General features: G+C 36.6%; 2 protein-coding genes and 1 long non-coding RNA gene across 5 annotated transcripts in view; 1 reads left to right on the top strand and 2 right to left on the bottom strand.

The window, feature by feature from the left end:
- The window catches only part of STYX (serine/threonine/tyrosine interacting protein), a 47,662-nt gene extending 35,390 nt beyond the window's left edge, over positions 1–12,272 (top strand). For all 3 annotated transcript variants that reach the window (XM_028506145.2, XM_028506144.2, XM_036010106.1), the window contains 2 exons: positions 4,421–4,514; positions 8,824–12,272. In XM_028506145.2, coding sequence (XP_028361946.1) covers positions 4,421–4,514; positions 8,824–8,897 — 168 coding nt within the window. In that variant the 3' untranslated portion in view covers positions 8,898–12,272. The remainder of the gene's footprint in view (positions 1–4,420; positions 4,515–8,823) is intronic.
- LOC118496894 lies at positions 7,504–8,865 on the bottom strand. Its single transcript, XR_004899457.1, has 2 exons — positions 8,322–8,865; positions 7,504–7,735 (listed from the first exon to the last, which is right to left on the bottom strand). It is a non-coding gene; the product is annotated as an uncharacterized LOC118496894 (long non-coding RNA).
- A 1,919-nt stretch (positions 12,273–14,191) lies between the features above and the next one.
- GNPNAT1 (glucosamine-phosphate N-acetyltransferase 1) lies at positions 14,192–23,240 on the bottom strand. Its single transcript, XM_028507874.2, is given in 6 exon segments — positions 14,192–14,679; positions 15,866–15,927; positions 16,621–16,748; positions 22,023–22,085; positions 23,048–23,126; positions 23,128–23,240. Coding segments are annotated over 6 exon segments (579 nt in total). The 5' UTR covers positions 23,227–23,240; the 3' UTR covers positions 14,192–14,531.
- Between the last annotated feature and the right edge of the window lie 2,878 nt (positions 23,241–26,118).

Here is a 26,118-nt window from a genome sequence, read left to right on the forward strand (position 1 = left end):
AATCAGCTGACAGTCTGATGGGAACTCTTTTGTAGGTTACTGTCCCCTTATCTCTTGCTGTTTCTAGGATTCTCTCCTTCATTTTTACCTTGGCTAATGTAATTATGATGTGCTTTGGTGTGTTCCTGCTTGGGTCCAACTTCTTTGGGACTCTCTGAGCTTCCTGGACTTCCTGGAAGTCTATTTCCTTTGCCAGATTGGGGAAGTTCTCCTTTGTTACTTGTTCAAATAAGTTTTCCACTTGTTGCTCTTCTTCTTCTCCTTCTGGTACCCCTACAATTCGGATGTTGGAATGTTTAAAGATGTCCTGGAGGTTCCTAAGCCTCTCCTCATTTTATTGAATTTTTGTTTCTTCCTTCTTTTCTGTTTGGTTGTTTCTTTCTTTCTTCTGGTCCACTCCATTGATTTGAGTCCCAGTTTCCTTCCCATCACTATTGGTTCCCTATACATTTTCCTTTATTTCACTTAGAGTAGCCTTCATTTTTTCATCCTATTTGAGACCAAATTCAACTAATTCTGTGAGCATCCTGATCACCAGTGCTTTGAACTGTGTATCTAATAGTTTGGCTGTCTCTTTGTTACTTAGTTGTATTATTTCTGGAGCTTTGATCTGTTCTTTCATTTGGGCCATTTTTTTTTTTGTCTTGATGTACCTGTTACGTAGTAAGGGGCGGAGCCTTAGGTTTTCCCCAGGGCATGACAACCCACATCACTGGGTGATGACACTGTATGTCGGGGAGGGGTCCGAGAGGGAAACAATGGTGCTTACTCTGTTCTCTGCCGGATTTTAGTCACTTCCACTGCTTATTCCAAGCAAACCGGGCCCTTCTGGTGCTGATTCCCGGGTGGGTGGGTTTGTGTACATTCTAGGACCCTGTGGGTCTCTCCAACAAACTCTCCTGTGAGTCTGGGAGTCTCTCCCAGCACTCAACCCCCACCAGTATTTTCAATTAGTGGTTTGAGGCTTTATTTCCCCTTGCTGGGACCCTGGTTTGTGAGGTCTGTCTCGCTCCCCAGTTTTGGCTGGTTTATCTGCACGAGAATGTGGCACCACCCGGTCCACCAGCCACCTTGTACAACAAGCCCCTCCACAATCCACCACCTCGCTGGGTCCGCCCACTGCCACCTTGTGCTTCTGGGGTCTGCCAGCCCCGCTTTGCCTGAGTCCTCTCCACAGTCTCCAGACTCCACTCCTCCTACCAGCCTGGATGAATGTTTCTTCTTTTAACTCTTTGGTTGTCAGGCTTCCATGCAGTTTAATTTTCTGTCAGTACTGGGTTTTTTTTGTTTGTTTGCTTGTTTCTAAATTTTTGTTGTCCTTATTTTGGTTGTGGGAGGGGGCACAGTGTGTCTACCTATGCCTCCACCTTGGCTGGTCTGTGAGCATCTTGATTACCTTTGTTTTGAACTCTGCATTTAATAGGTTATGTCTCCTCGTCGTTTGGTTCTTTTTCTGGAGTTTTGATCTGTTCTTTCATTTGGGCCGTATTTCTTTGTCTTGGTGCACTTGTTATGTTTTAAGCGGGGGAGCCTTAGGCATTTGCCAGGGCCAGGCAACCCGCTCTACCACATTGTTGCGCTGTATGTGAGGGAGGAGGGGTCAGAGAGGGAACATTGCTGCTTGCTCATCTCGCAGCTGTCTTTTAGTCACTTCCCCCGCTACCCACAAGTGAATTGGACCCTTCTGGTGCTGATTCCCCAGGTGGTGAGTTTGTGTACATTCTAGGATCCTATGAGCCAATGCACTCTTCTGTGAGACTGGGAGTTTCTCCCACCACCGCCTCTTCCAGAAGTTTTGAGGCTTTTGTTCCTATGCTGGAACCCTGGGTTATTCAGCTTGTCTTGCTCCCCAGTTGTTTCTCCCAGCTTACCTGCACACAAATGTGGGACCACCCAGTCTAGCAGCCTCCACCTTGCTGCATGTCTTCTCCGCCCCAGCTTCCTAATTCCACCCCTCCTACTAGTCTGGATGAATGTTTCTTCTTTAACTCCTTGGTTGTCAGACATTCATACAATTTGATTTTCTGGAAGTTCTAGTTTAGTTTTTTTTTTAATTGGTTGTTTTCCTCCTTTTGGTTGTGCAAGGAAGTGAATCGTATCCTCCTATTCCTCCCTCTTGGGGAGAAGCCTTGCAAAATATTTTTATGTGTATATTATATATGTAAAAATTTTATATGACCAGACCCTTATACATGGGCCTTTAGATTGTTTCTAGCCTATGATGATTATAAACAATATTGGAAAGAATAGTAGGTACATCTTTACATGTTGGAGTATACCTGTAAGATTGTTACAGAACCTCGCTAGTGCTGTTAGGGAACAGCTGTGGGGTTCAGTTGCCCACTGCCAAGAAGCATGACTCCTAATACAAGACTAGTGAAAAGGAAAGGGTTGTTTATTTAAAGGTTATATGGATTTAGAATAATAGCAGATTTGTGCTGTTAAGACCCACTCCTTTTAAATCTGCCCCAAAACACATAGTCCTTCCTCCCTTTGCCAAGCCAGGCCATTTCCAGAATATACCAGTCAGAGGTACTGTCTTTCAGAAACGCAGAAGTCTGAAGATCAGCATTCCTGGTCACCTTTCAGATCTAAGCATCTCTCAGAAATCTAGGTGGCTAGGCAAGTCTCTGCAGCTCCCTCAGTTCTGCCGTCATCTTCTCCAGGCAGGCCATCCTGGCTGTCTCCCTGACTCCCAGTGGGCCTCCTCTCCTATCCTCAACTGTGTGACTTCTCTTTCAGCCCACCCTCATTTAAATGCTTTGCCCAGCACTTCCTGTGTGACCTCATATCCGGCCCCTCCTATGATGTTTTAGTGTCCACCATTTTTGCCAGTTGCCCCATGTCTTTTACCTTCTTTTGGCATCCATCTTTAGTCAAGGCAAGAATTCGCAGTGACCCACACAGACATCCAGGGTGGGCATCTGTCCCCTGCTTCTCATGCAGGCAGTGTGTGAGCTCCACCTGGCTATGTCATGAGTCCATGAGCGTTTTCACAGTTAGGTAAACAATTAGCCCTGGGTGGCAGCCCTCTTTCCTTCAGGAAGGCATAGCTGTTATCTAGCAATTGTTATGCACTATATCCTAAACCTGGTATCATTCACTCCTCCCTTCCCCTAATCAAGGATTGTGGGGGATATGCTCTGCACCCTGTTACAAGATAACTGATCAAAGTGGAATTGCTGGGTTAGAAGGCCTTTGAAATGTGATGCTGTCAGATTGACTCTAAAAAGACTGACATAATGTAATCTTAATACCACCAAGAAACAAAGAGGACCCATTTAGCCATACCGTAATCAGTACTGCTAGTCAATGTATTTTAACAAACTTTTTGGTTATTGTCATAATGGTCGTAAAAGTAGCAACTCCTTATGGTTTGCCTATTTTCCATACAGGTTGTAGGTCTTTGCTCATTGGTTTATAAGAGGTCTCTCTGCATGTTAACGAAATCTATCTTTAGCCAACTAATTTGAAATGCCTTTTTTTTATTTATAGCAAATTCTGATCTGTACTTGGGTGTATTTCTGGACTTTGTGTTCTGTTCCCTTGATCCTGCTTATTTTCTGTACCTGTATTGATTTTAAACACTATAATATATAAACAATGTATGTCATGGCTCAAGATTCTCACATTGTTCTTTCTAGAATTTTCTTGGCAGGTTCTTACATTTATATCTTAGTATTACCTGTACTGGAAGAAGTCCTATAGTTGTTTTTAATAATACTCTCTCTACATTAACAGTTCAGAAAGAAATGGCCTCTTTAAATTTTCTTCCACTTTAAGAATACGTTTGAGTTATTCAAATCACCTTCCATATTCACTAGCGTTTTACAGTTTTCTCTGTATAAAGTATTTGCATTTCTTATGAAATTTATTCCTAGGTATTTTTTTGTTCCCATTAGAAATGAAACTTTCCAATACATTTTCTAATTGGGTATTTGTAAGTAGGAAAGCTACTGGTTTTTATTAAGTTTCCCGTTGGCAACCTTATTAAACTCTTACTGATTCTAAAAAATTTTCTAGTTGATTGTCTTAGCTTTTCATCTCATCTTCAAATTATGATTGCTTTGCCACTTTCCTAATTGCTTTCTTACTGCTTTCTCATTGAATTTTCATTCTATCAGAACAATGATAAGTAATAATGGTGAAATGTCGTACTTACCTTATCATAATGCCCCCACACATACTGACTAGTAGAGTTCACTGTGTGATGCCCTAGTGTAAGCTTTTGGCTTGCCTTATAGTCTCAGTAGTAAGTGTGAAATTATGAGGTAAGAATTTTAAGCCTGTATTTCTCTTACAACAAAATGGTACCAGAGTTTTTCAGTATAAACTAAGAATACCAATAATGTACACATCAACCACTGTTTTGGATATGTAGGATTTTAAATGTATATTGAAATTAAGATTATTTTTTTAGGAATATGAAGCCATCTACCTAGCAAAATTAACAATACAGATGATGTCACCACTCCAGATAGAAAGGTCGTTATCTGTTCATTCTGGTACCACAGGTAAGGATTTTTTCATTTTTGAGAAGGTTGTGGGAGGAAAGATGATAGTATGAAAGGCAGAAAAGAAGCCTGTTTTGCTTGTTACAACTTATACTGAACAATTTAAATTGTTTAGAAAACTTTGGACCATTGAATTAAAACAAGATAATTTCAAATTTTAATTTTATAATGAATCAGTGTGTATTATCTGCTGTGCGCACACCACTACCAAGTTAATTGGTATATGCTGGTTGGAAGATCAGATTTGTACTTGGTTTAGTTTTGAGCCTCTAAGTAGTATAACTGTTGCTACTTAGACTGAAATAGCAAGAGGAGTCTGGAAAACAGGTGATCTTTTTAAGAATAAATGGTGGTTAATAAATGAAAGTATGTTTCAAGTTAGTGAGACTAATGTCAGCTGACCTCAGTTTTTCTCTTGCCATAGATATTTCTTTTTTTAATATATTTTCTTGATTATGCTATTACAGTTTTCCCATTTTCCCCCTTCACTCCCCTCCACCCTGTATACCCTCTCCCACCCACATTCACCCCCTTTAGTTCATGTCCATGTGTCATAAGTTCTTTAATTCTTGCCCTCCCTCTGTCTATTTTCTACCTACCACCTATGCTACTTATTCTCTGAACCTTTTCCTGTTCCCTCCTCCTCCCACTTCCCTGTTGCTAACCCTCCATGTGATCTCCATTTCTGTGGTTCTGTTCCTGTTCTAGTTGTTTGCTTATAGTTTCTTTTGGTTTTGTTTTAGGTGTGGTTGTTAATAATTGTGACTTTGCTGTCATTTTACTGTACTTTTTTTTTATCTTCTTAGATAAGTCCCTTTAGCTTTTCATATAATAAAGGCTTGGCAATGAGGAACTCCTTTAACTTGACCTTATCTGAGAAGTACTGTATCTGCCCTTCCATTCTAAATGAAAGCTTTGTTGGATAGAGCAATCTTGGATGTAAGTCCTTGCCTTTCATGACTTGGAATACTTCTTTCCAGCCCCTTCTTGCCTGTGAGGTCTCTTTTGAGAAATCAGCTGACAGTCTGATGGGAACTCTTTTGTAGGTTACTGTCCCCTTATCTCTTGCTGTTTCTAGGATTCTCTCCTTCATTTTTACCTTGGCTAATGTAATTATGATGTGCTTTGGTGTGTTCCTGCTTGGGTCCAACTTCTTTGGGACTCTCTGAGCTTCCTGGACTTCCTGGAAGTCTATTTCCTTTGCCAGATTGGGGAAGTTCTCCTTTGTTACTTGTTCAAATAAGTTTTCCACTTGTTGCTCTTCTTCTTCTCCTTCTGGTACCCCTACAATTCGGATGTTGGAACGTTTAAAGATGTCCTGGAGGTTTCTAAGCTTCTCGCTTTTTTGAATTCTTATTTCTCCATTCTTTCCTATTTGGTTGTTTCTTTCTTCCCTCTGGTCCACTCTATTGTTTTGAGTCCCAGTTTCCTTCCCATCACTATTGGTTCCCTGTGCATTTTTCTTCATATCTCTTATCGTAGCCTGCATTTGTTCATCTAATTTGCGATCAAAATCAACCAATTTTGTGAGCATCCTGATCATCAGTGTTTGGAACTGTTCATCTGATAGGTTGGCTCTCAGTCGCTTAAAATGATGGGTTCTGGGACCTTGATTTGTTCTTCTGTTTGAGCCATCTCTCTCATTTTTTGTTTTTTTTTTTTGTTGTTTTTTTTTTTTGTCTGGTCGCACCTGCTACAGTAAGGAGCAGAGCCTTAGGTGTTCTCCAGGGCAGGGCACCCCAGTTTTTGGGTTGTGACGTATGTGGGGGCGGGGTCAAGAGGGAACAATGGCGGTTGCTCCATTCTCCGTGGGACCTCAGTTCCCTCTGCTGCTTCCCCCAAGCAAATTGGGCCCCTCTGGTGCCATTTCCCGTGTGGGTGGGCTTGTGCTTGCCATGGGACCCTCCAAGAACCTCCCATGTGAGGCTGGGTGTCTCTCCTTGCACCTCAACTGCCACAGGTGACCTCAGTCAGTGTCCCGAGGCTCTGTTTCCCAGCGCTGTGATCCTGGGTTGCACGCCCTGCTTTGCTTTACTACCGCACCTCACTGGGTCTGCTGGTTGCCGGTTGCCACCCCTGGGCCAGGGTCTGCCAGCTGCCCCTGTGCACTCAGGGTCCACCCGCTGCGGTCTTGCGCGCCTCGGACACCTTATCTTACATGCCGGGTCCCACTGCTCTCTGCTCTCCACGCCACGACCTGCACCTGGCTGCTCGTCTCTGCCCCTCCTTTCAGTCTAGATGCACGGGTCTAATTCAACTTCTTGGTTGTCCGACTTCTATTCAGATCAATTTTCTGTCATTTCTGGATGTTACTCTGTTTGTAAATTGTTGTTGTCCCTATTTTGGTTGTGCGTGGAGGTATGGTGTGTCCACCTATGCCTCCATCTTGGCCTGCCATAGATATTTCCATATTTCTCCCTCCTCTGTTTCGGAGCCCCCTCCCCCATTTTCAAAATTAGTGATTCAAGCTCACTCACAAAACCTTTTAACTTTTACCTTCCTTCTCCAAGATCTTGTTACCCTTGTTTGCCATGTTCGTTTTACTCTGCTAGAGCACTCACAGAATTCATTTGTAGTTTTTCTCTCCCAAAGTTCATTTCATTCTTACTGGAACCAGCCACCTTATACAATAGGAAGGACAGTTTACACCACCTACATTGTGTTGGGCTTGGAAATTGAGTGCTGGTGACCTGAACAAATCCAGCACTCTCTTCACTATATTTCACAGCCTGTGGTGATAATGTTGTATATTCACCCCTCAGGTGCAACTTCCTAGTTGTCATTAACTTTTTTTTTATTGTATTTATTGATTTTTTTAGACAGAGAAAAACATTGATTTGTTCCACTTATTTATGCATTCATTGGTTGATTTTTGTATGTGTCCTGACCCAGGATCAAACCCACAGTCTTGACATAAACGGGGACAGTGCTCTAACCAACTGAGCTATCTGGCTGGCCAAGGCTGTTAACTCTTCTTTCTCTTGCCACCTCCATCTGGTTCTTTCCAAATCTGCCACGTTCTGTTTCCTCGGTGCTTTTAAAGTTCATTCCCTCTTTTATAGTAGTACCCTTAGTCTCAGTTTAGTTCAGTCCCTTTTTGGCCTCCTGTCCAAACTCTTTTTATTTGGTCTGTTCTGAACATTGTGGCCAGAATTATTTTCACTAAAGATAGTTCTGATTGTGATGTTTTTCCTGTACAAAAGCCTTCACTGGGTTAATTCCTGCAGAGGAAAAAACATGGGTAGTGTCATAGGTACTAATCAAAGGCTCTTCTGATCTTTTCTGATGTCCCTCACAGTTCTTCTTTATATATGCACTCCATGATGGTTCCCTTTGTGCCTTTTTATTTCCAAGAAAGCACCACATTCCGTCTATTTTAACTTAGTTCAGGTGTCATCTCCTTCAGAAGGAGCAAAGGAGTTCTGTCATGCAGATCTCCTTTATCTGTACCCCTCACTTTCTGTCTTGCAATAGTTATTTCTATCTCACCTCCCTTAGTAGAAGGCAAGTGCAGCACCTCAGCTGAAACTCAGTATAGCAGCGGCATTTAGCCTTTCATGGCTAGCATATTTTTATCTTTATCTCATTGTCTTAATTTATGTTTCCATCCTTGTTTGATTATAGGGAGACATTAGTTTCATGTTGGAATCTGCCCTCTGAATTAACATTATTACTATGATTTAGCACAACCATTAGAGTGTATGTTTAAGGCCATGCCATTGTTACGCATGTAATATAGCATCCTGCTTTACCAGTTATTGTTTCCAACAGTTTTCCTCTGTTGAGATTCAGATTTTTTGGTTATACCTTTTGTGCATATAGGGACAATTTTGATTGTATGTGGGAAATTTGTGTACTAGCAGACTCTGATGTGAAGAGTAGCTTAAAGAAAATCTCTTTATCTGTTGCATGCCAAAGTCATAGACATAAAATTAATGTCTTAATTTTATGTCATAAGTCATGATTATGGTACCTAAAAAATATAAATTTGATAACCACTTATTTATGTACCATTATCTCTAAAACTTCTGTTATCAAACTATTTTAAAAAATTATGTTTATCATTTATAATACCTAAGACCATCTTAATTCTCAAGAGGGAAATATATTGTTAGGAAGATACAAAAGTCCTTGGGTGATTCATAACAAGAGAATTTACCAAAGTTTGCTGAAGTTCAGTCATGGAATTTTCATAGTACCTATACATGGCAACACTTCATTAAAAATGCAACTTTTATTAGGTATAACATTCTAATAAGTGAACTCATTTAAGCTCCCATTATATGTTATGTTCATGCCAAAATTTTAGGCAGTTTGAAGAGAACACATGAAGAAGATGATGATTTTGGAAGCATGCAAGTTGCGACTGCACAGAATGGCTGAATCAAGAGCAATGTTATAGAAGATGTGAATTTCTTTTGGGGAAGGAAAAAACACTAGAGACAATAATAATGTAAAATGGTAAAAACACAAGTAGTTTCTTTTCAATTGTATGTTGCTTCCAGATGTGTTTCTTTACAATCTGTTAAGCAACATTTTAAGATGTTGGATTTCTGCATTAGATGGCACTGATGGTTTCACTCCTTTTCTCTCTCTCTCTCTCTCTCTCTTTTTTTTTAACACTTTACAATTTTATTATAAACAAAGAATTTTGGACTTGCAAAGAGGTATTATTGCAATAATGCACTTTTCATACTTGAAATTTATTTGTATGATATAGTTATTACTTTAAACAAAATGCAAGTTAGGGGGATTTGTTTATAAAATCTGGGTAATTTATAACAAAAGAATTTCCTAAAGTTTGCTAAAAATTCATTGTGTTCTATATATTACATTTAAAAATAATTTTACAGTTCAATTTTATGATGGAACCTCTTACAGAAACATTAACAAATGCAGGAATCTTGCACATTTCTTTCTTAGTATAATTAAATAACTCAATCTGTTTTTTTAAAAAACTTCTTGATTATTACTAATCTTTAAATCATGACATTAGCCAACTACTTAAAGATGATCCAAGTATTGCTTCCTTTCCTATTATCTTCCTAATTTGTTTAGTCTATAGAAAAAGTTTAATGAACAAAAGATGCTTTTTGCATTTCTCAAAAGCCAAATGTGTGTGTTCTTTTTAGAGTTGCTTAGCTTGTTTTTCTTTGTCCAAATGGTTCTAAATAGAATATAAACCAATGTAGCAGTATTTTTTTCCTAAATGAAGCCCAAAAAGAAAAGTGCCTTGCATCATTAAAAAAAAAAAACTAAAAATAAATCCTCATGACCTCTAAATTAGTATGTAGAACAATGAAAAATTTTAACAATCTGAGGCTTGAAGAAACCTCAGTAAATAATTTGGAAATATTTACTCCTTATTTTATATTGTCTTAATGACTCTTTGAGGTTGTTCTGGCTCAGATAGAAGCTTTTCTTTGAAGGTTCATTTACTGGGGAAATTGATTTGTGGGAGACTTGAGGATGTTTTAAATTAGTGTTTTAATCAGTTCTTTACCTTGAGTTAATCTAAAGTCATTTCATAGATCCTGTTTTTCCCTATTTTTATTTATATATTGTTCTAAGAAAAACATTTTTGCTATTTTAAGTGTGTCGTAAGGGAGGAGGGGAGTGTTTTAAATTTTTTAGTTGATAATTTAGGTTAGCACAAACAAAACGCCTTTCTATCTCACTTTTATCAGTCCTCTCTTGAGGTGCTTTATTTCCATCTGTTCCCTTGGTACCTGCCAATAGGTACTATGCAAGGTAACATTACACCAAGTTACTTGCTTGGCTTTTCCTCCCTAAAATGTAATAATACAGTAAAAGCTTCTTTTATCCAGCATAGCAGGAGAGTAGAAATGAATTAAAATTGCTTTGTTAATTAAGAGTTAATTCCTGATGACCCAGGTGTTATTCCTCTTCTCATCTCCTTTCCCTTTCTCTATTTTACCACCCTGAAAACAAATACTGTTAATTCCACTGTGGTCTTGTATTCTGTTGTGTGATTAGGTCATTTGGTGTGGTAGAGTCAAGATTTGCATTAAGTGTTCAGAAATTCCTGTTGGTAAAGTGCCAGGTAACACAGCTTTCCTGTAAATAGAGCAGTATTGGGTAAGTCAGCGAAGATCTCTCTTGTAATCTATAATATATGATGCTTCATTTAGCAGAAACTCTGCTCAAAAGAATCTTCCTAGTAGTACATTTAGGTTTTAAAATTAGGTAAAGACTTTTAAAATTAGTTTCTTAAGCACACATGACTCTCTAGTAGTTGGGCCAAAAAATATACATTTGGTTATGTTTTAATTTATAGTTGGTAATTTTCCACTTTTCCTAACCACTGTAATTTTTATGTTGTCACTAAAGTGCCTGCCCAGCACTGTATATTGAAGACCATCTCTCACAAACACTAGGAAAAGGGACTGTCATGTGGACAAAACATGTTTATTCTTCCTTTCATATAAGAACATTGCAAATATGTTTTGTCTTGGATCCGTTCTTCCACCTAATGTTCAACTAGTTCTTCCCATTTTTCCAGTTGGTTCCATTTCTGTAATTCCTTTATTTCCACTGATGTGTTGTGATAGTTAATTACATTTAGCCAATCATGATTTATTTTCTAAATATTTGAATAATGTATAAGTGATATAGTACCAAATTTTAAACATTAAATATGTAATCTGGGCACAGAATTTAAAGTGACCCTAATTGCATTAAGACATGGGACAACTGTTTTATTGTCCATTTTGAAAGTGTGAAGCTTAAATATTGAAAATATTCAAACTGGAATGGCAGTCTTACCTTCTAATTTCAGTTAACTGGTTCATATTTTTTTATCTAGTAGATGTTTAAATAGCAGTTACTTTTGCTTATTTTTATCTACTTCATGGTGGAAATGTTAAATTTGTTATGGTTCTTGCTATGAACTCTCAACTACTTAACTTTTAGAGCAGAATATATGTTTTGGGGGGATTTTGTGCTTCACCTGAATTTAGAAGTAATGTTCAGAAAATGTTAAGCATGTCCTTTTTAGAAAATACAGGGTTTCTAATTGTCTTATTACCATGGTAATTCAAGTAAATTAGAAGTATTTAACTGCATTCTTGAATTATAAAGTTGGGGTGTGTATATATGCATATATACATATATCAGGGTCTTAACTTGATGTAAAGTAAATGAGCAGTTACCTGGTAGACTTTTTTTTTTTTTAAATAACTGGCTTAGCCCACACTTCCACAACAAAGCTTCACTTTAGTATTTACTTTATTGTTGTCCATTCAACAATGCTCCAAAAAAGGAAATGTTAAGAAATAGCTGAGAATTACTAAAAGATTTTATTTTATTTTTTTGGTTAAAAAATAAGTTTCTAGGTCTTTGAATGCTGGATTTCTTTTTTTCTTCTTTTTTTGTCTTACCCATCCATGGCAGCTAAAAAAAAAAATCACTCAAAATATTCAGGTTTACATGTTAGCTCTCTTTTTAGGGAGTTGCCATACCTCACAGTTCAAAGTGTATTCTATAGATCAGTAACATCATACTGACATGTAATTGCAATTTACTATGCAGCAAAAATTCAAGAAAAAAAATAATCTACAGTGTCTACTTACCTTTGTATAGGCAGTTGATTACGTTACTCTGCTTTCAACATTTGTACTTAGATAAAATGCTTATGTATGTATAGGAATGTCACAGTGCGACATGCTGCTAGCCCGGACACAAAGTATTAAAATTATTTTGTGAAGATTGGTGGTTGTATTAAAGCTGTTGTGCCATTATACCTCAAAACGATTGAAAAGCTTGTTTATACTGCTTATGCCTCAGAACTTCATTACTTAGATTGTTGGCTTCTAGGTAGAAATAATTTAGTTTTATTCCCACAAATTAAGAAGGATAAATGAACATTGGAAATTAATAAGCACTTAAGAGTATCTTCCAAACATTATGGTCTCTCTCTCTCACACACACACACACACACACACACACACACACACACAATATGGTCAGTTGTCCACCCAAGGCCCAAATATTAGCTCAAGTATAATTTTAGGGATTAGTTGATTGAGTTGGAAGTAAAGAATTTCATGCCTGAAGGAAATGGGAGGTAACCTGTAGAACAATTTCTACAGAAATTAGAAACTATTTTCCCTGTTAGCCCACCTACATACTATTCTTCATCAAATCAAAGATGCCACTACTACACCATTATTTTAGATACCACTGAAAGGCAAAATATTACTGAATAAACTATGACAAATCCTTGATCATAAAATGCACCCAGAGTTCCTAAATGTTACAGTGTAAAAAAACGGTCATCTTAGAATTAATGAAACAAATATACACAATAGATGGGGCACAGTAAAAATTACAATTGCCATTTCATTATATAGTACCTTTTCAAAAGCAAGCAGTGCTCAAATTTGTGAATATATTTAAATGACATGTTTTAGGTTTTTTTGTGCTCAAGTTTACTCACAATATGGCTTAGAAAATCATAAACATACTCTGGGTAACTAAAGCTAAATACAGAATATCATTTTCCTCATGACACAATTTTTATATACTATACCTTGGTTGTAACTATTTCCTTTAGGGGGGATTTAAGGTAACACCTTAAGAGCACCATTTAAAGAAATTTTTGAAATACCAACCTTGTAGACAGTTTTACATCAAATTGTTCGGTGTTAAGAAAAGTAAAACATTTAATTTTGTCTTTTATTAGGCTTATTTTTAATGTTGGTGTACTTGATAAAGCTACTGTCATTGCAAGGCTGTGGGACTTTAGTAAAGGCAAAACTAGCTTTGTTGCTTTCCTTAGTCCAGTTCAGGTAGGTGTGAGTGAAAGGGATGAGAAACAGGTGGTCTTCACTTTCCAAGTTCGTTTTATAAGGAGTACACAAAACTAACTTTATGAACCACGACTTGACCTATTAGTTCAAGAGAAGACTCAAGAAAAAGCACAGACGTTAGGATTCTAACAAAAGACTAGTCATCACATGAACAGGTTTAATGTAACATGGAATGCAAAAGATTAGAACCATTAACAACATTTTCATACCTGCTCCAACTTAAAAAAAATAAAATCAAAACAGGATAGTGACTGGACTATTCAATAGTACTCTTTATAATCACATTAAATAGAAAAGGTTCCATCAACATTTTAAGAATGTAACAAATATACATGTTTAAATATTCTATTCAAATTTATAATCTATTTTTCATAAAAATGTTCCTCAGAAGAGGCCTCAGACACCCATTAAAAGATGAGAATTCAGGTTAAAATTCTCACTCATAATATGCCATGATTTGCTAACTCACTGTTAAAAAGTACCTTATATTTATTTCCTCTTAGGTACCTTGAATAAGTATTTCACATATAAGACAGGTGGTACTTTATCTACATTAGAAATACACAAACCATTAGAAGTACATTTAAACTGTTTTACTTTGAATCTTGTCACATGTTTAAGTTAATTTTCATTTCTATTTTTAAAAGCTGACCAGATTATTTACCAGTACAGTATTAGGATCAACAAATGTTGGAATGTACTATATTTAGCTATATATCTAACATACCCAATTTCAAGTAATATATGGGAAATGACACACCCTTAATTTGTATTTAGACATTTCTTTGAACCGAAAATATTAATTTTATGGTGATAAGAAAGTCTTATTCATTGTATGCTTTTTTAAAAATGAGCACTACAGATAGCAAATACAGAACTCCTATACTGTGACTACCAAGAAATGAGGCCAAACTTTAGAAAAATACAAGAAAAGATTCAAGTTAAAAATATATTTCCTTTGGTTAAAAATCATCCTCTTTATAATTCATTTGTAATTTAATCAACTCACAGGTGAACCACCAACCCAAAGTAATCTTCTAAATGTCATTATATTTGTTGTATTACAATGTTTTTTCAACCCAGTTCTTGTGGAGGTCGCTGGGTTGTAACAAACTGTTTTAACTCTAGGAAGCCTATATAACGCTACTGCGTCAGCTCCTTTAACAACTGTCTTTCTTTAAAATTTTTACTTTAGAAATCTCCGACACATGTAGTTTTCCTCAGATACTGTATATCCAAACTTTTTATAGAAACCAACATTTTGTGGTAGACATTCAAGAGTAATCTTATAACAGTTCAGTTTCTTGCTTAGCAAAGTAAGGGTTGATAACAACCTGAAATTAAAAAAAAAATGGGAGGGGGAAAATCACAGATCATTTGTTAATAAAAATGGGTTTTAATAACAATATGAATATTACATAAAATTTCAAGTTTATATTAGAAATAGGTTTAGGTCATGGCCTTTCCCACTATATTCATTTAAATATTCATATTATAAGTGGATAACCATTTAAATCACCCCAAGCATTTTAGTTTGTTTCAAATATACATTATCTGATAATCATCAGCCTGCTGATAAATAGGACAAATACTGAACTCACCCTCACCCTCTTTAAAAATAAGTCTTAAAGACTCAATCTGTTTTAAAAATATGGCCTATATTATTTTTTAAAAATGTCTTTTTTTCTAAATCTGTTCAAACTACTTAAGAGCAGTCAACATTCCCACATAAAATGGGTAAACAATAGCTTTGTTCTGTATCATTTTTAAAGCTAATATTTGTGAAAGTAGATACCAGATTAACTCTGGATTGGAATAATTAATATGAAGTAGAAATAAAGCAAAACAATATACACCTTTACAAATCCTTAAAAAATTAAAACCCAGTATAAGGATGGGATTCTGACTGCCTTAGAGGTAAAAATAGGTAAGTAAATAAATCTACAAAAATTTACCTGACGTGTTTTTTTTTCATGTTTGCATAAACTGAAAAATCATGTCAATTTACAGAACATCTTGATTGAAGCTATAAAATTATAAAGGGAATGACAAAGTGAAGACTACTATACTAGGAACTGGCCTGTTTTTAAAAGATCTGGGTAGATGTGTAAAAGATTTTACAGTAAAGGCTGTTTTAGTATGTTTCTAAAACTTAGGAGACTGAGAACATTTCCCTTGTTTTAAAATATAACAGAGAAATGGGGAAATCACCTGACTTAGCCAAAACGTTATTTCCTACTTGTATGAGAATATAACTACTAAAAATTAACCATGTATAGATATTACTGACTGTCAAACAGTATACTTCCAATTCTCAACCTTTATGGTAAAATTAATATAAAAATACTTTTTCTTCATTAAATTCAGTCTAAACTGCAGAGAGATGGGTTCATAATTAATTATGTCTAAAAAGAACTTCAAATAGGAAAACATGTTTAACAAGCATCTTGGCAAGAATCTAAACTGAAACACAAAAAGCATCTTAATTTATGCAGGGTTACCTTGTTTCTGCCTACTTACAATTTGCCAAGCTGTTTTCCTCTGCATTCATCACTAACAACAACATCTTCTACTCGTCCTCTCTGAAAGAGCCAAGCATGTAGTTTGTTTTTAGGTGAAACAACAAGTGATGGATGGTAAAAATTCACTGATAAAAATTAATGTTTTGTAAACTTGAACTTAATATAAACTAAAATGCAACATTTTTCATTTACTTGTAGACGAAATAATGAATCCATCAATCTGTGGCTTAGTCTTATTTTGTCTATCCTGAACCTCCCCACCCCATTGTTCCTATCTTCCTGCAAGCCATGAGAAGTAAAGGAGCTCTGTAGGTATTAGAAATGTCACAGTTAGAAAATATTATACTGTTCTGAGCTCTTTACCACTTGGAAATTGATGGGAATTTGTGTTAGTGTAGTATATTCAAAGTATGGTTTTTAAAAAAAGCACTACGCATTCTAAAGATTACTGCCAAATTTCATGGCACTTTCTTGCTTTCTCCATGGCCAGATCAAATATAATACCTTAAAGAACAATTTTTAGCAAATAAAATTCCTATTGTTAATACATGTTTTTCCTCATAACTAGAACAAAATGGGAAATTGCCTCTAAGGGACTTCTAAGAAGCAGAACTTTTGGGGGGGGCAATATATACCCCTCATTTTACAATGAAAATCAGTAAGAAAACAGATTTGTCTAATGGAAAATCAACATAGATTTTGCTAGAAAACATCTGTCCATTTTAGCTCAGAAGCATTATTGGGAACACGTACCTTAGCACAGGAATGGATAAATTTATGTTCTACTATCAGAGTTGCTGTAGCAACAATCTGTCCTAAAGTCACATCTTCCACAACGGTAACATAATAATCTCCAGATTTCTTCATGTGCTCAAAAGATTCTGTGGAAATTGAAAACAGTGTTATGCAGACATTAAACTTCATTAGGTGCCCAGCTTACTAGGATAAGCTGAGTTCGTTATTAAACATTCAAAGCTATTTCACCAGAGTAATTTATACTGTTTCTAAGAAAATACTTAAAATGACCAAGTAGTTGAAATATCAGCAATCAATCATTTAGAATATAGTCCATACATGTAAAGAATATGCTAGCAAAGTCAGAGTAATTCAGCCATTTTAGACGAACAGCACTCAAGTAAATTGTAGATGTGCCACTTCTGTGACTGATGAATCATTACTTAATTACTTTAAATCAATGTTTTCACCTATTACACTCAACATATATTTTATTAGAACAAAACTCTGCAAATTTTAACAAAATGTTTTTACATGGCTCCATCCTGTAATTTTTAGTCTTTGGTTTCCAAATATTTTGATGAAAGTAGCTCTCAGTCCTTTCCTTGTGATCTCAAGTGTTTCATGAATATATGACTTGCTTTTTTAGAAATTAGAATCATCATTTAGTTTTGTTTCCTTTGAAAACACCTGTGAAGTCAGTGAAAAATGTCTTCCACTTCCCAAATCACAGCATATAGGAGCAAAGACAGAATAAGTACATTATACTCAAATTTGACTTTTAGTACTTATATTGCTGAAATAACAGTTTCTCATCTAATATGATATGTATGCAAAGAGGAATTCAGGAATAAAAATGAGCCTAACAGTTTCACATATTTCCACAGTCTTTTTCTAGATAGGGATCTGGGATAGGAAGAAGAAATTTGAGGAAGGAAAATAATGAAAATCAAAATGAAGGTCTTCATCTCTGCAGGGGGAGGTGGAGTACAAAACAAAACAAAGTTACCTATTGAAGGATATGAGGAAATACAGAAAACAGCAAAAGACTATTGGACCACCGGATGGAGTCAGGAAGGTTCTAGTCTTCCCTTACCAATAAACTACTTGTGACCTTGGGTGAGTCACAACCTCTTGACTTCCATTCTCTCATATGTATTTCAGGGGGTGGGAGAGAGCTCAATTTTAACTCTAAATTACATGCTAACCTTGAAAGTCAACAGAAAATAAAAAAATATAGAACATATTCTTTTACATTTTTGATTTGGTGGTTAAATTTATGTGAATTAACCTCATGAAAGAAAATAGCTAAAAAAAAGAATCTCTAGAGTTGCCACCTAGGTTCTCTGCAACAGTAATTATCTAACAGTAGTTAGGTATTTTGTAAAACATGGTAATTACTAGATTTGTGTTTTAGAACAGTTTAGCCATATAAAACATTTAAATAGGAAAATAGCTAATTTGGACTTCTGATTAAGATGGTAGAGTAAATAAATGCTATGCTCACCTCCTTTCACAACATCAGAATTACAACTAAATTGTAGACCTACCCTTGGGAATCACCTGAAGACTAGCTGAACAGAAGTCCATTAACTAAGGATATAAAGCAGCAGCCACATCAAGACTAGTAGGAGGGGTGGAGATGCAAAATGGGCTGGTCTCACATCCATGTGTGCTGGTTAAGAATTGGGGTTATCTCAGCCCCATACCAGGGTCCCCAGCCCAAAGCACCAGTGCTGGGAAGAGGAATTCCCACAATAAATGGCTGTGAAAATCAGTAGGGATTCAATTCAATCTGGTGGGATGAAGGGCTACTGGATACACAGGCATTCTTTTAAAAGGCCTGAGCATAGACTCATTCACTCACACTCACTCACTCCAAGCTCTAGAAAAAGGACAGGAGCGCAAAAAGTGCCAGGAACACACAGGGAAGAACTAAACTGGCTTCAAGGCAAGGGTGGATGCGAAGCTCTCTGGGATTAAAGTGCCAGCAGGCACCAGTTTTCCCTCACCCAGCTGGTGCAGATGGGTGCCAGATCCTAGCATCCATCTACCTGGTTAACACCACTCTCCCCACCCTGGTGATTCTCTGAGACCCTGCCCCACCCAATTCACCCACTCGGCCCAATCTCTCTCAGAGGCTAATCCACACAGGTGACCATGCTGTGACTGTACTGTGGATATTCTTAAAGTCTCTCAAAGGTCCCCAGACAAATAGTGGCTGGCCTCAGCATGCCCTGTATTTTGTTCAGCAGTCCCAAGCTGGGTAATAGTCACCAGCCTCAGTTCACAGCATAACAACTTCCAGGTGCCTTAAAGCCTAGCACAGGCAGCTACCAACCACAGGTCACTATAGCTCTCACTGGGTGGCCCCAGGTTAGAGACAGGTAGCAGCTGACCTTGGCCTGTGAGCACCAAGAGGCCCCAGCACCAATACACCTGGTGACTAGCCTCAGACCACACCAGAGCACCACCCAATTAATGCCACAAATGCCACACCCAAAGGGTGGGCTCAGGAGGAACCAGAGCTCCACTAAAGTGAATACTGGTCCATGGGGTCAGTCCCCACACAACAACTTGTCTGTGGTCCTCACAGCCAGTCAGCATGAGGGTCAATCTCAGCACTGACACGCCAACAGCAATAAAGGCTCAACTACAATAGAAGGGCACACAAAGTCCACACAAGGGACATCTAATGAGCACCTGGCTCAGGTGACCTGGGAAGACTGTGCCACTGGGCCCCATAGGGCACATTACATAAGGCCACTCTGCCAAGACTGGAAGACACAGAAGATATACCTGATACACAGAAACAAACACAGGGAGGCTGCCAAAATGAAAAACAGGACAAAATTATTGAAAATTAACTACACAGAAATAGAGGCAAGCAAGCTACCAGATGCAGAATTCAAAACACTAGTTAGAAGGATTGCCAATGAACTTACGGGAAGAATAGAAGATCTGAGTGAGAACTTCAAAGAGAAACAAATAAAAAAAGGGATAAGAAACAAAGAATCAGTCATAAATGAAGACTACAATACACGAAAGAAATACATTAGATAAAGTCAGTAGCAGGTCAAATAAATCGGAGGATCAAATCGGTGATTTGGAAGACAAGGTAGCAGAAAACACATAATCAGAACAGCCAAAGGAAAAAAGAATTTTTAGAATTGAGGACTGAGGGAGAAATGAGGAATAGTTGAAAGGGCCTCTGGAACAACATCAAGTGTGACAATATTTGTATCATAGGGATACCATTAGAAGAGTGGGAGCAAGGGATTGAAAACTTAAATGAAGGAGTAATGACTGGCCCTGGCTGGCGTAGCTCAGTGGATTGAGTGTGGGCTGTGAACCAAAGTGTCGCCAGTTCAATTCCCAGTCAGGGCACATGCCTGGGTTGCAGACCAGGTCCCCAGTGGGGGCCACGTGAGAGGCAACCACACATTCATACTTCTCTCCCCCTCTATCTCCCTCCCTTGCCCTCTCTAAAAATAAATAAAATAAAATAAAACGACTGAAAACTTCCCTAATCTGGTGAAGGGAAATAGACATTACAAATCCAGGAAACGCAGTGTCCCAAACAAGATGAACCCATAGAGGCCCACATGAAGACACATCATAATCAAAATGCCAAAGGTTAAAGACAGAAAGAATCCTAAAAGCAGCAAGAGAAAAGCAGTTAGTTACCCACAAAGGAGCTCAAGTAAGACTGTCAGCTGATTCCACAGAAACTTTGCAGGCCAGAAGGGATTAGCAAAAAATATTCAAAGTGACGAGAAGCAAGGCCCTAGAACCAAGATTATTCTACTCACCAAAGCCATCATTTAGAATGGAAGGACAGATGAAGAGCTTCCCAGACAAGAAAAAGATAAAGGAGTTCTTCACCACCAAACCAGTATTATAAAAAATGCTAATGGTTCTTACTGAAGAAGAAAAATAATAATAAAAATATGAATAAGAAAATAATGCAAAGAAAAATTCTCACTGACAAAGACAAAAACAGTGGATCACCAACACTAAAGCTAGTACAAAGGATAAAAGGCAAAAGTAGGAAGATCATACAACAGTAAATTAAGGGATACACATAAACACAGTAGTGAATAAATACAAAACCAAATGTGAAGCGGGTAAGTAAGTAAAAATGGTAATGATTATAGAATGTGTTCAAAATTAAACCATCAACTTAAAATAGACCACTAAACCTAGCTTTGGTACATGTAAAGCACATGGTAACCACAATAAAAAATCTACAAGAGATATACAAGAAATAAAGAGAAAGGAATCCAAACAACACTATAGAAAGTCATCAACATACACCCTGGCTGGTGTGGCTCAGTGGATTGAGCACTGGCCTGTGAACCAAAGGGTTGCCAGTTCAATTCCCAGTCAGGGCACATGCATGGGTTGCAGTCTGGGTCCCCTGTTAGAGGCATGCAAGTGGCAACCACACATCAATGTTACTCTCCCTTTCTCCCCTCTTCCCCCCTCTCTAAAAATAAATAAAATCTTTTGGAAAAAAGTCATCAACATACAAAAGATATTAAGAACTATAAAGACAATCAGAAACAAAAAATGGCAATAACTACATACCCATCAATAACTACTTTAAGTGTTAATGAATTAAATGCTCCAATAAAAAGTTGAATGGAAAAGGAAGGTGATATATATATATATACACACATAGATATGTGTGTATATATATTCAAAATGGGATATTACTCAGCCATAAAAATGAAGTCTTACCATTTATGACAATATAGATGGACCTAGATGGTATTGTGCTAAGTTAAATAGGTTGGCAGAAAAAGATAAATACCATATGATTTCACTTACACAGGGTGGGGCAAAAGTAGGTTTACAGTTTATATGGAAAAGTACAATATGTAATAATACAAGAATAAACTCTGTTTTGTGTACTCAGAACTGTAAACTACTTTAGCCCCACACTGCATGTGGAAGCTAAAAAACAAAACAGAGATAAAACTCATACATAACAGAGAACAAGCTGATGGTTGCCACATGGGAGCAGGATTAGGGGCTGGGTGAAAAAGGAATTGAGAGGGACAAATTGGTAGTTACAAAACAGTCACAGGGATGTAAAGTACAGCAAAGGGAATATAGTCAATAATACTGGAATAACTATGGTGCTAGGTGGGTACTTGAAATTAGAGAGGGAATACTTTCTAAAGGATATGACTGTCTAATCGCTATGCACCTGAAACTAATACAAAATAGTATTGAATGTCAATTGTAACTGAAAAGAAATTTCTTAAAAAGATAAAATTAGCCAATTAGTTACCTCAATTATTTCTATTTGAACAAAAACACATGTAGTATAGATGGAACAGAGCTCTAACAAAAATAAAATCTTGTTTCCCTTTATTTCTCTTCATTCAGAAAATAGAGGCTATAGTACTTACTCATAAATTGTTCAGGGCTAACAACTCCAGTCTCTGTTAGCTGACCAAGTACCTTTAAAAAACCTAGTTTGAAAAAACATATTTCAAGTCATAAAAGCAAATGTAAGAGATATCAAATGAAGCAATGTGCTAAATAAGCAGGTAGGATTATGGGTAATTATTTTTTCAAAACTTCAATAAATCTTAGAATTTTAAAAGTATTTCAAAAGATTAAATTGAAACCCTTTATTCTTCTATAGTCACTACATAAAACAAAGAATAAGTTTTACCAATGTTTTTGCCTAGAAAGATTTTTGGAATAGTATTAACCTTAATATTCAATATTTATAGAACCAGCGTGTATGTTTCTGAATGTAATTTGCATTAAATACAATGCAAAGGATGCCTAAAAGTGCAAGATTGTCAATGACCAAATAAAATACTATACATAATATAAATAATATAATTGTTGAAACTATTTTTAAATATTCCTGATTAATTTCATTAATGTTAGCTCAAATTATGTGAACAGTGCATTTTAGAACTTTGAGAATCTAACTTATACACACTGAATGACTTATTTAACCAAAATTAGTTTCTTCATATTTCTAACCAAAAGGAAAACTGTAAAAAGTTGACTTTTGATTACTAAAAATTAAGAAAATCATTTTGAAAAATTTAGATGTTAAACAAAATAACATGTAGACATAACCTTTCACAATTTATCCAAGGCAGTATCTCTAACCCTCATTCCCCATCCAGCATCTTAGAGAAGATTCTTACATGTCATTATAAGTGATCATTTCACCTTTAGGAGGAGTCTTTTGGCCTCTTATAGCAAGGAGCAATGTTTGTAATTAAGTCATTTGAAACATTACACAGTAATATCTGGTCTTTGCCATGACACATACACATTGAAATTGAGGGTCTCAGTCACTTTAAAAAATTAAATACAAAACATAATCCAAAGTCAAGTATTATTTTTAAAAATTATCACCATCAATATGATGTTTGTGGAGGAAAACAGCATGCTAACTACAAATAACCAGGATTTGTAAACTGAGCTCATACCTCTATTAAATCAGCAGTACAAAGAGGCCTCAAAACCAAACCTTCTCCAGGATTGTGCTGGGGAAATGGCTGGAGAAAATGTAGCTGTATTCTGGCTCCAGTCCACTTCTTGGAGCAGAGTTGGGTCAAACATAGGAGTTTCATCAAGTTTCATCTTTGCAGTAAGATCTAAAATACAATTTAAATGTTATTTTATTTAATAGAAGGAAAGTCACTATGCTGAGAAAGTTTAATTTCTTAATAACATTAACGAATAAGAAAAATAACAGATATGCAAGATATTTTATTTTAGCTCTCCTGAATCTAACATTGAGTACACAACTACAGATACACAGAAAATGCATGAATACTATCAAAGAGTAAACAAGTGAGTACATTTAAGTATTGAACTATAAAAAGCCACTTTAGGCAGTGGCTTTCAAGCATGTTTTCTTATGGGAATTCTGTGAATATCTGACTTTTCATGGGTTCTTACCTTTTTTTTACATTATTGGATTTCACTGCTGGGCTAAGAAACCATTTGTTGGTCTTACTTGCCACTAAGGTAGAGTTACTGGGCATGTAAACTTGGTTTTTTACACAAACTGTGAACTGAAGGTAACTGATAAGCTGGTTTTATATTACATAATTATTCTTTGTTCACTATATGTTATATTTGATCTTAACTATGATAATTCCCACTAAGAGTATCTGCTAGATTTGTTTTCACAGCATATTTTCTAAAAATCCTAAGTTTCTCAGCTGCATTTAAGTGACTTAAAAACAGCTACTGTTTTTCATGCTTTTGAAAATTGATCAAGTATGTATTTTCCTCTTTTTTGAACATTTAGAAATCGGCAGGTTCTAATAAAACTGAGACTAAATAGATATAAAAACAGAAGGGATGAAAAACATAAAACATAGAAGCGGGAGGGCACTTCAGTGGCACAGAGTTGCTGGAAGAAACAGGGTCTTCCTAACAATTATTAGGCGAATATAAAGTATTTCATTTCTACCCCCTATACCCAATTAAACTACTCTACTTGACACCTACCTTTGGCTCTTTGAAACAAAGAATTTAAAGATCTCTGTCAATAATATACTATTATAAAACACAGAGACAACACAGGAAAAATTAAGTTCCATTTAATGACAGAACAATTTCCCAAATAACCAACTCCCTGATGTTCCCCATAGGGCAACTCTTATTAACTTTACCTTACAGGTTGGTTAAATTTCTGCCTGTGAGACCCAATGTAACTATATAGGTAATGCTGCAGAAGAAGAAAGGCTTGGGACAGTAGGGTGGTTGTAATAACAGAAGTCAACATTGTTCAGCACTCATTATGTGCCAGACATTGCTCAAAGAACTTTACACACTACTAATTCATTTACTCCAACAGTCCTGCAGGGTAAAGATGATTATTATCTCCACCTTTCACAGATGAGGACATGCAGGCAGACATGTTAAGCAATTTGCCCAAGGTCACAAAATTAGTGGAGCCAGGATTTAATCCTAGGCATGGAAAGAGCAGGAGCTCTCGAATCAGACCTGGGGTTGGAATGTCATCTGTGTGACTGTGGCTAAGGCAGTTAAACTCTTGAGAATCTGCTTTTTCATCTATTGCACAGTGGAGAGGAGATGACTTCCAGGATGAAATGAATTACTGTGTACAAGCACCTGACAGTGCCTGCCACGTTGCAAGGGTCCAAACAATATATCCTTTAGTTAGCAATTAATGTAAATTCATGTTTATAAATTCTTGCTGGTTTTCTCACCTTTAATAAGTCAGGCACTGTGCTGAGTACAGGGACTACAAAAAGAACCACAGGTTGTCTATTATGTTTTTGGTAAACTAAAAGTTAGCATTCTTGGATAGGAAAGAAGAAATATTTTAAAGTCATAGTTATTATATAAAATACTGAGGAGGTCTTTTTCTTTTATTTCCCCCCTCCAAAAGGACGCAGACCATGTTATATTCTAAACAACACTATACCTGGTAGTAAGGGAAAGAAATAATTTTTGATGATTAAAACAATTCATTCCTATCAAATTTAAAAAGCTTACAGTCTACTTGAAACACATTTTTATTTAGAAGGAGGGGGAGAAAGGGTTGCATGGGTTTTTTTTTTATTTTTAAAGATTTTATTTTCAGAGAGAGGAGAAGGGAGAGAGAAAGAGAGGGAGAAAAACATGGATGTGTGAGAAGAAAAACATCAATTGGCTTGCCTCTTGCTCGCTCCCAACTGGGGACCTGGCCCCCAACCCAGGCATGTGTCCTGACAGGGAATCAAACCAGGGACCTTTCAGTGCACAGGCCAGTGCTCAATCCACTGAGCCACACCAGCCAGGGTGAACAAATATTTTTATAGATTAATTTTAGTGCATGCATTTTACTGTTGGTCCTGATAATTGGGCACCTGAGGCTTTTGTATAGATTCTGGTCTGAATGATGGGGTAACAATGTTGTTGTTTCTTTCAGTTATGCAGATGAACTGGCTAAATATTTTACTTTATCAATAAAATAAAATGTGTACATTAAATGCAGAAGCCAGAAGTACTAAGAATCTTAGTTCCTCCAAAGCAACACACTAAAACATTTTTTTGATGTTCACGCTATTTAACATAGTTGTAACCATGAGTTTACAGAAAGTTCAGAAGAGAATTTAGATGAACGATTAAGACAATTTCAAGGTAAACAAGAGTCCTTTTTCCTGTAAGTTTGCCTGAGTTTACAATAAAATGTAGCCTGGAAAACATGCAGAATAGGGTTAATAATTTCCAAGAGAGAGAGGGGAGAGATACACAGAAGAGTTAGAATTGCGAAAGCCTGTACTAGTGGATTTTAAAGAGTAAAATTTTAATATTTTCCTGTGTATTTTTTCCACCAGATGGTCCTATTCCAAGAATGATCATAAAAATCAATGATGTTAGTAACATTTATTGAGCACTTTCTATCTGTTAACTTTTAAAAATACAATGAAAGATGTATCATTGTTCCCCATTTTGCAGCCAGGAAGGAGGCACAACTGGCTCAAGATAAACAGAGCCAAAAGCAAGACCTAG

Source organism: Phyllostomus discolor, chromosome 1 (genome assembly GCF_004126475.2).
Source record: "Phyllostomus discolor isolate MPI-MPIP mPhyDis1 chromosome 1, mPhyDis1.pri.v3, whole genome shotgun sequence".
In the NCBI taxonomy this organism is placed as follows: Eukaryota; Metazoa; Chordata; class Mammalia; order Chiroptera; family Phyllostomidae; genus Phyllostomus; species Phyllostomus discolor.